Genomic DNA, 9,932 nt, shown 5'->3' with positions numbered 1-9,932 from the left:
TGGACGGCTGCCTGTGCCTCTGGCTCCTTTGTGAGACTGCCTTCATGCGCATGCTGGCGGTTTTGCTCCGGGTGTCTTCATCACAGGTGGTTTTGTCTGTCTAGGCTCTTGAGCTGTTGGAGGTTTCCCCCGGCTACTCTGAATCACTCATATAAACCAACAATCGTCATCTTCACATAATCCGCCACCTTTATTTGTCTCTTCAGCTCATTTCTTTCTCCATTATTTACCTTCATTTCCGCGTGCATTCAACTTCACTTCCAACAACCTCAATTATGATCTTGACACCCATCTTTTTTTCTTTCGACTTTAACCATGATCCTGACAACCTTGTCACTCTCGTCATCTCAATTTCCCTTTTTTAATCAATTCACCCCAACAGCCATCTTTTCTTTTTCTTGACCTTCTCTTACACACTCCGCATTATGCTCTCCACTTCCAAGACCTCGAGGCTTGTTGCATTGACGGACACTACTATTGATGCCCCGCGCATCGATGGCGGAGTCTGTCTCCCTGCTTCTTGCTTTGGCGGACTCCACGCCACCTCGGTCTCAGTCAGGGTACCTGTCTCTTGCGTACGCTTGAGCAGTATCCCGTCTTGACTCCTTGGTACCGCTGGCTGTCTGCTTCGACGCCTCTCGGGCCTTTGGTGGACGGCTGCCTGTGCCTCTGGCTCCTTCGTGAGACCGCCTTCATGCGCATGCTGGTGGTTTTGCTCCGGGTGTCTTCATCACAGGTGGTTTTGTCTGTCTAGGCTCTTGAGCTGTTGGAGGTTCTCCCCAAGCTACACTCAATCAACATCCTTTTTTTCTTCTCAATCATTCCCATAATCCTTCCTTCTTTCCTTTCCTTTCATATTTGGTCTTTTGGACCCCTTCGTTAAATCCCTTTTTAATTTTCAATTTCCTTTTCTATTCTTTTCTTCCCTTTTTTTAATCACTTTTTTCGTTTTTAATCTTTTCTTCCTTTTTTTAAAATCTTTTCTTGAGGTTTCCCCCGGCTACTCTGAATCACTCATATAAACCAACAATCGTCTTCTTCACATGATCCATCACCCTTATTTATCTCTTCATCTCAATTCTTTCTCGATTATTTCCCTTCATTTCTGCTTGCATTTAACTTCACTTCCAACATTCTCAATCGTGACCCTGACACCCATCTTTTTTCCCTTTCACTTTAACCATGATCCTATCACCCTTGTTACTCTCATCGTCTCATTTCCACTTCTTTAATCAAGCTACACTCAATCACCATCCTGTCTCTCTTCTCAATCATTCCCATAATCCTTCCTTCTTTTCTTTCCTTTTGTTTGCTCTTTCCCCCTTTGTCTATAAATTCCTTTTTTAAATTTCGTTTTCTATTCTTTTCTTCCTTTTTTTAAAATCTTTTCTTCTTTTTTTTTATTCTTTTCTTTTTTTTACTCTTTTCTTTCTTTTTTTTCTTTCTTTTTTCTTTCTTTTCTTTCTGTTTTAATTTCTTTTCTTCCTTTTTTAAAATCTTGTCTTCTTTTTTTTTATTCTTTTCTTTCTTTTCTTAATCTTTTCTTCCCTTTTTATATTTTTCTTTTCTTCCAAATGCTCTCAATCAAAGTCCACACACGCGTCCCAACTATAAATGCCGTACACAATAAATGTATTAAAAATTCAATCACAACCGCAATTATTGCAGGACTGCGAGCGAGAAGTACGCGTGGGGCGCGTTAGCGCATCCGAAATCGCGACGCGTATCATTCTATTCACGTGCTTACATTATTTCACAGGGTTCAGGGGCATTCGATTATTCATCTGTTCAACATCCATGCAGTTCCATCGACAAAATGCAACAAATGCGCAGCAGTGTCTACGCATAGAGCTACATACCAACTCTAGTAACTGACCCACTTGTTGACTAGATCTTTATTTTTCTTCTCTTTGTTTTTCAACCCTCTGACCCTCTGGTCCTAATGCCGACTCGTCTGAAGAACGTGTCGACTATTGATCCCATTGCAGTGACTGTCAATGCCAGGGCACGTTCGCTCTAGCCCGGTTATAATTGAAGTACTGACTTTTCTTCCAGGCTCACAAGAAACACTTCTGGGACTACTTAGTATCTAAATCTCCAGTCCTCAGATCACTGGCACTGCTAGTCATTATAGCCTATGCCTGCCTTGCCTTCGCGCTTCATAGAGGTCCTATTACTGGAAGAAAATTAAATCTACCCGACCTCTATGAGGCAACTGTCCTCGAGCTTCAAGCTGGGATGGATGCTGGGCACTTCACCAGCGTGGATTTAGTAAAAGTTAGCGAGTTTCTAATTGTCAGTTGGCGATATGTGCTTATATTGGATTTTCACCAGGCCTATTTCGCTCGTATTGAGGAAGTTAATCTCAAGGGACCAACACTTCGGGCAGTTATCGAAATCAACCCATCTGCATTAACAGAAGCAGCGAGGCTTGATGAGGAGAGGAAGAAATCAGGAAAGAGGTCTTTGATGCATGGCATACCAATGTTGCTAAAGGTGCGTAAACGGTGAAACGATATATCTGTTTGGGATATATTGATTTTGCGACAACAGGACAACATAGCTGCTATAGGTTTGTTTTAGTACACTCCCAGTACAAGATTGAAATAACTAATCGAGTGACTTCGCAAACAGGCACGAATACGACCGCTGGATCATATAGCCTTCTAGGATCCATCGTTCCAGATGATGCTGGCGTTGTCAAGCGTTTACGCAAGGCTGGATCTGTCATCTTGGGTATCGAAACACCTACTGCTAAACCATTAATATACTGAATTCTGGTTTCAGGCAAGGCAAATCTATCAGAATTCGCTCGATACCGAAGTGCATTAGCCTCTGGCTGGTCTGGTATAGGCGGCCAATGCACAAACGCCTACTTCCCCAACGCCGATCCTTGTGGCTCATCCTCGGGGTCGGGAGTCGCCGCCTCTATCGGTCTCGCGGCTGTTACTTTGGGTACGGAAACGGCTGGTAGCATCACATGCCCGTCAAGTTACAACAATCTGGCCGGTATTAAACCTACACTTGGTTTGACTTCAAGGGCAGGAGGTATGTTACACACCTTTCCAATGAAACTTTGGGCTTGTCAATGAACTTTGTTCCAGTCATCCCTATCACAGAGCACCAAGATACCGTTGGTCCTATGACGAGGAGCATGACGGACGCTGCAATTGTGCTTTCTGTTATCGCGGGCAAAGACCCCAACGACAATTACACACTTTCACAGCCGCAAGATGTACCTGACTTTACTAAAGCGCTGAACAAGGATGCTTTCAAGGGAAAGAGAATCGGTGTACCTCGCCACGTCTTTCTTAATGATAGTATCAGTGGCAATCATCCATCCATCGCAATTGCTTTTGAACAGGCACTCAACACAATAAGAGAGCTTGGAGCTACCATTGTAGATCCTGCGGACATACCTTCAGCAGAAGAAATCATGAATTCTCATAATGATAGCCTCATCTTCGCAGTGGATTTCAAGGTACTTATAATTCAAGATTTTAAACGTTACAAACATGAATTAAATCATATGCTCATGATCAATAGATTCAAATGAACGCCTACTTCGAGGCCCTCATAGAAAATCCATCAGGAGTGAGGAGCGTGGCTGACTTGATCGCATTCAACAACGCCCATCCTGAGCTCGAGAAGCCACCAGGCTATGAGTCGCAGTCCGAGTACGGATAACACCTGCACGCCTTATTTCGTAAAACTCATCTGCATCTAATAGTTTCTACGAAGCTGAAGCGACGCAAGGGCGGAATGAAACGTTTTGGAAGCAACTAGCATTTGACGTAGAACTGGGTGCCACACGAGGTATAGATGCAGCATTGAAAGCTCACAACCTAGATGCTCTCGTAGCACCTGCTCGAGGACGGACCTTGATGCCTGCAGGTTTGTTCGACATCATTAATTTCTACCTTCATCCCCGTTGATTAAATTTTGCTTTGTATTGCCCAGCCCTTGCTGGCTATCCTATAGTCACAGGTACGCTCATTGGCTTTGCATAGGTTTTGATTCGCTCAAACCATTCACTATAGTACCTTTGGGCTTCTTACCGGACGATGTAGTTCCCGTACCTGCTGGTCCAACTACAGTGTACCCCGCACCTGGTGTACCATTCGGCCTTTCATTTCTTGGGACAGCTTTTTCAGACTTCGATCTGATTGGCTTTGGATATGCTTATGAGCAGAGGACACGAACTCGCTTGGCTCGGAGGGCGTATCCGGCAGCTATACCGAAGACCCAGTTGGTGGACGTCATTGGAAAGACTACCCTGTAACTCAAAGGTAGCGATCCACTGGTAGTAACGCACAGACAACTGTTGCTCAGCGACTAATGTTTTCTCAGACCAATGCCGGCATTTTTTGCGCTGATGGTTATCCGTAGAGTCATTCCCGAATTGTCTGTACACCCGAATTTATCTGTGAGTTTCTAGGTTATAATGGCATCTATAGGAGATGTTACGACCTCCTTGAGCAACTTTGGCATGGCGTAATACTCAGTGCATTCTCGACAGTATCAATACAGTCGGCGTAATGCGAATCATTGTTGCGTAGAAATTGCGCACATTCTAAATTGAAGTAACCAGTAGTGCCACCAGCTCCATTTCAAAAATTTTCCTCGTTTTGTTGCAATGTGGACGGCAGTATACGACGTACGTTAACAGCGACATAGACGGCTGTAGTGTCGTGTGGCACGCCGCACGACTCTGTACCAAATTGGCGACCGTAATGCGGCCACAAGCAAACCCCGGGCAGCCAAAGAGTCTAGAACTACCTCGTCAACTTCAAATTACTTAAGTTAGTCTTCGTGATAGTTGTCTTCTTTGTCAGATTTCAGTGGAGTTAGGCTTGTATCGCGAATTATGTACTAGGAAATGCAACCTCAAAGCTCCGTACAATTGAGATATACCTTATGATATCAGCTTCTGGACCAGGTCAAGCCACGACAAGGGGGAGAGATTGACATTTGACTTTCAATTACACCAACGAGATGAAGCTAAAAGAAGGCTATAGTATATTTTATCAACAATGTGTACTTCATAATCTTACAGTAGGCTCAAGATTAATTTTTTAAAAGTAATGTCCCTGATTGAGAGTCTAGAAATCACATTGACGCACGCCCCTGATGCAAAAGCCAATCAGCATCAACAAATAATCCGGCTGGCGTGTACGACAGAGTAATCTGACCTGTCGGATGGGTGTCCATCCATCGCGTTGCAATGACTGGCGCAGCTGAGTGAGAGACATTTCGTGGGCGCTGATGTAGAAGCAGGCAAATAGGTCTGAAGATAGAAAAATGAAAGGCTTGCATGAGAACGATGCACTGAATATAGGATGACTATCTAATATATTTCAAGGCCACCGAAGCACCATTAGTCAATCAGGTTCTAAGTATATACGGTAAAATAAACGTGCGTTCCTTATTCCCACTGTTACTACCCTGGGTGTCTTTGGAATTCAGTGGAATTCAGTGAATAGTCTTTGGACATGACGCGCAAAATAGAGAGAGAACTGTAGTGCTCTATCTGCTCTGGGGCATCTGTAAGGCGTTAACGGGTGAGAAGGTCACGATATTATCTCATGGCAAGGTGGACCGAGTGCCGAATACACCTTTTTATCGAGACCGGGCAATATCCAAACTCCGGAGACTGGAATTAAAACGAAATAAGCCATTTGGCGCACAAGAGATCGGATAAGACAGGATGCACTAGAAGTCTTCTGACTGAACGAATAGCACTTACCAAAACATAAATATGTAAGCAACTATTAGAAAGTTCAAGAATTTTGACCCTCGCCATGTGTAATTGTCTTTCTGCGGGAGATCACTGGAAAAAAGTAGTAGGTCTAATTGTTTACATGCTGATCCAAGACACGGAGACTGTATAATAATTGGATGCGTACCATCAGTGTGGGGTGTTGACAGATTCTGTTGATTATAATAGTGAAGTAACAGTTAGCAGATATGACCCCAAGTCGTATACATTAGCTGGATGAACACTTTACGTAGACGGCCCCACTGCGCCAAGGGCTTCTTCTGAGGTCAAGGTTGGATTGAAAACATACGAATTGGCTCCAAGGGGTAGCATACACAAAAGGCGGTTGAAACGGATCGATATCATGAGGGCAAGCCGAAAGGCGGGGCCACGAATTTCAAGTTATCACAACCCTCGGCTAGTACCAAACTTGTAACAAAATTACTGCAGCTGAGCACCTTGTGCTGAAGACACGGTGCACTTTTTATGAATAAAGATCCACAAGGAAGGGCGCAACTAATGTGGTCCCGACGGCAATTCTCGGTCCATAGGCCCTTGAGCATTGGTCACCATGATCAGGCAAAAATTCCGGCTGCTTCAGATCCAGTGGAGGGCAGATACAGGATGAAGCAGTGAGCCTCTAGAACAAAACTGGTCGAGGCGGAAAGATAGCGGATGGGGAACAATGCGGAGAACAAGGCCTGCTATTTGCGAGTCCACGGAAGTACTTTCCTCGAAGCTTCTACACGCTTCTGCTTTGTCACTTTTAATGATGGGCGGTATGCTCAAGGTTTCAGAGAGGGCTTTGCCCGCCCGCGATTATGCATGATGAACCGTGCAAGACGGGAAACGCATGCGTGCACTGGTTTTCATGCATGAGTGGGCTGGGATGGTGAAGGATGGCCTGAATTATTTTTGATACAAGTCTCATGGGATCGAAATAGGCGTAGAGAAATGATGCGCGATTTGCTTCCAGCTTGGCTTTAGCGCAGGGAAGAACGCCGGCTCTGAAGCTGAAACTGATCCATGAGCGGCCAGAGCCCCAGATATCTGACATTCCAGCGTTCTATTTTAGAGCTGCACACTATCATTGTCAATCATCATGCATCAAGTGGAACACCCACAATATCTTTGGGCGTCTACATATGTGGCGCATAGACAAGCAGAGGGACGTATTCGATGGTGAGGTTCAAGAAGAAATGCCCATTCATGTTCAAACTCGGCGGCGGTCCCCTGAATGCACGGAGCTTTCGGGCGATTTTGTGCTTAGTTGTCATAGAAATGATGGCATGCGGACTTGCACCTTTTGCCAGATCTCGAGAATAATGTTATTTCGGGTCAGTTCAAAAGGAGAACCTTGGAGATAAATGCGGACCCCGCCTATCTTGTTATATCTATCCCGGCGAGTCGCAAGGCGTCGTTTGTTCTGCCCTACCACCCACCTCTCGCAGGCAGGCCCTGGGCCCCCGACGAGTCCCGAATTCGAGTTCGACCCCGCTGGTGGTTCGTTATGCTTGTAACGAAGAAGAAGTCTCTGACCGCCCTCCCATGGCCCGCTACGCGCGGCAACGAAACCGATGAGGAGAGAAAGGCGAGGAAGTTGCGGGCAGCGGAAGCAAAGCGGAGAAACGATGCAATAAATCGCGAGTTGGAGGCTGAACGCCAGCGTATACATAAGCAAAGGGCGGGGAAGATTCTGCTTCTAGGTGCGCTCACTGTCTACCTATTTGTTACTCTGTTAAACATCGTGAAACAAAGGCCAGGCGGAGTCGGGCAAGTCGACCGTGCTAAAGAATTTCCAGTTGCACCTCGCTCCCAAGGCCTTCGAACTTGAGGTGTGTTTGACGCGCTCCCGAAAATCACACTTGCTGTATAACATTCCATCTTTTTTTTGACAGGCTGAAATATGGCGGCCTGTCATCCATCTCAACCTCGTCAGATCCGTCAACTTCATCGTCAACCTAGCTATGTCGCGTGGTCAATTGCCCCGGCAAGAAAATCCAAAGGTCCCAAGAGGCCCACGCAAACTATCAACCTCCATGACTCCGGAACTCCGTAAACTCACTGTCCGACTGGCTCCTTTACGTCAAGTAGAGGAGCACCTCATTCAAATTCTATCTGGCCAGGAGGCAACCAATGACTCTGGTGTGGCGCTAGTACAACCCTACAATCCGACTAAAGCTCCTGATATCACCTTGTCTAATGGAACGCAATGGCGGAAGGCTATGACTGTCCATCGTAAACATTCAATTGATTCTATGAGCTCGACAGCGAGCAGGGAGTCAACGGAAATCATTCAATGCCGACGGATGCTGACAGCGCTGAGTAGTGACATCGAAGCACTGTGGGCAAATCGTTCCGTCCAGGAGATGCTGAAAACGGCGGACATTGCTCTTCACGAACAACCGGGATTGTAAGTCCCATGTAGTCCACAAATAACGCCCGCTCTGACTAGACGTCAGCTTTTTGGATCAAGTGAAACGTGTTACGGGAGAGAATTTCCGTCCACGTCCTGGTGAGTCGCGTCAATCCGTTGCCTTTTTTACGCGATCTCTAAATTTAGTGACATCTTTCCTCCAGACGACGTTCTCAAGGCGCGAGTCAACACCCTTGGTCCTGAAGAGCATACCATCGTCGCGGAAAGTGGAAGCGAAAAGGAGAAACACTACACAATATATGATGTAGGAGGTAGCCGAAGTCAACGCAGTAAGTTTTACCAACTTACTCCGAAGAAACGGGAATTACGAATCTTGCTCATTTTTACTGATCGCAGACGCGTGGGCGCAATTTTTTGATGACGGTAGGGATCGGCTGTCTGATACAACATTAACGAGCTAATCAAATATGTCTAGTTGATATCATTATATTTCTGGCGCCCATGTCCGGGTTCAATCAAGTTCTCGCTGAAGATACAAATGTGAATCGTCTGGTACGCTGACCAAGTTTAATTTGGATTTATGTAATATTCATTCTCACCATGTCCGCAGACCGATTCCCTGCGACTATGGCAATCAATATGCAGTAATAGGATCCTCGCTGGTGTAGAATTTGTTCTTTTCCTAAACAAATTAGACATCCTCGAGTCGAAACTGAAATCTGGAATTCAATTTGCCGACTTTGTAACATCCTACGGCAACAAACCAAACGAAACCGAGCCGGTGTCAAAATGTGCGTTGTATAAACAAACTACAAAGTAAAAAAAATCCCACCCTGAACTTTCCCTTTCTCCCTTTTTTAGACCTGCTTGATGTCTTCATCCGGATCCATAAGCAGTATTCTCCAAAACGAAGAAAGTTACATTCATATCTTACATGCGCAGTTGTACGTTAAGCCAAGGACCTTGCTCTCTTGCACCAAGCTGACTAACGCCTCAATTCAAAAGGACACCAAGGCAACTTCAGACATCATCACCAAAAGTAAGTCCTTGGCCCCTTTTACAACCATATCACCGCCTAATTCGAATGCTTTACCGCCACCAGTCCAAGATGTCATCCTTATGAAGATTCTCGCACGGGTCAACCTCGTATAAAAGACACACATCTCTGTACCTCCGATCTTGTATCCTTTGGGGTCTGCATTCCTTCATTCACATGGCGCGGCAGCGAAACGCTTCGAGTCAGATTTCACAAATCAATCCGACTCTCGCACCCCCGCCACTCGCATCTGTTGTAACATTTTGTACAAAAAGTGGGTAATTTTGGGTAAATTTTCTTCAATATCTTGTATGCTAGATACCCTCCCCCGTAATTATACATGTCGTAGATTATATATCTCGGAAGACTAAATGGTATCGCATAAGGCGCTGCTATTTAGTAGTTGTGATGTTTTTGAATGGGATTGCTGGGGATTGAGGTGGCGGTTGGGAACAAGACATAACGTCTTCCAAATATAAATGTATCATAGAGTCTATTAACATGCTAGTTATTGAGATGTTTGGCAAGTCGTGTATCGAGTACAGACAGAATCTAGCTATATGGGAGGCGGCATCTGCGTCTCCAAAAGGTTTGAATCCTGAATGCTACAGTATCATAAATACCCGTACAGGAGACAAAAAGAAAACAGAAACCTTCAAGTGTTGTACAGAAAAAAATGCATAACTGACAGTAAAATGGGGAGAATAACTTGGTAAGCACGTCGTTGAAGAAATAGCCAGCAAAAAAAAGAAATGGGTGTC

The 9,932-nt window shown here is 45.1% G+C and overlaps 2 protein-coding genes across 2 annotated transcripts; both read left to right on the top strand.

The window, feature by feature from the left end:
- Positions 1-1,942: 1,942 nt before the first annotated feature.
- JR316_0010099 (Putative amidase) lies at positions 1,943-4,282 on the top strand (the record flags this gene model as incomplete). The annotated part of the gene is made up of 11 exons (XM_047895773.1): positions 1,943-1,987; positions 2,056-2,277; positions 2,335-2,496; positions 2,554-2,572; positions 2,635-2,736; positions 2,788-3,048; positions 3,105-3,481; positions 3,547-3,677; positions 3,731-3,894; positions 3,961-3,987; positions 4,041-4,282. 11 exons carry the CDS (start codon positions 1,943-1,945, stop codon positions 4,280-4,282), a joined length of 1,752 nt encoding a protein of 583 aa, XP_047745492.1.
- A 2,986-nt stretch (positions 4,283-7,268) lies between these two features.
- JR316_0010098 (Guanine nucleotide-binding protein alpha-4 subunit) lies at positions 7,269-9,287 on the top strand (the record flags this gene model as incomplete). Its single annotated transcript, XM_047895772.1, has 10 exons — positions 7,269-7,464; positions 7,517-7,593; positions 7,657-8,171; positions 8,221-8,273; positions 8,339-8,464; positions 8,611-8,687; positions 8,746-8,926; positions 8,997-9,079; positions 9,141-9,174; positions 9,238-9,287. The coding sequence occupies 10 exons, from the start codon at positions 7,269-7,271 to the stop codon at positions 9,285-9,287; spliced, it is 1,392 nt and encodes a 463-aa protein (XP_047745491.1).
- Between the last annotated feature and the right edge of the window lie 645 nt (positions 9,288-9,932).

This window comes from Psilocybe cubensis, chromosome 9 (genome assembly GCF_017499595.1).
Source record: "Psilocybe cubensis strain MGC-MH-2018 chromosome 9, whole genome shotgun sequence".
Classification (NCBI taxonomy): Eukaryota; Fungi; Basidiomycota; class Agaricomycetes; order Agaricales; family Agrocybaceae; genus Psilocybe; species Psilocybe cubensis.
Note: the sequence above shows the minus strand (reverse complement) of the source record. Positions and strands in the feature narration are given on the sequence as shown.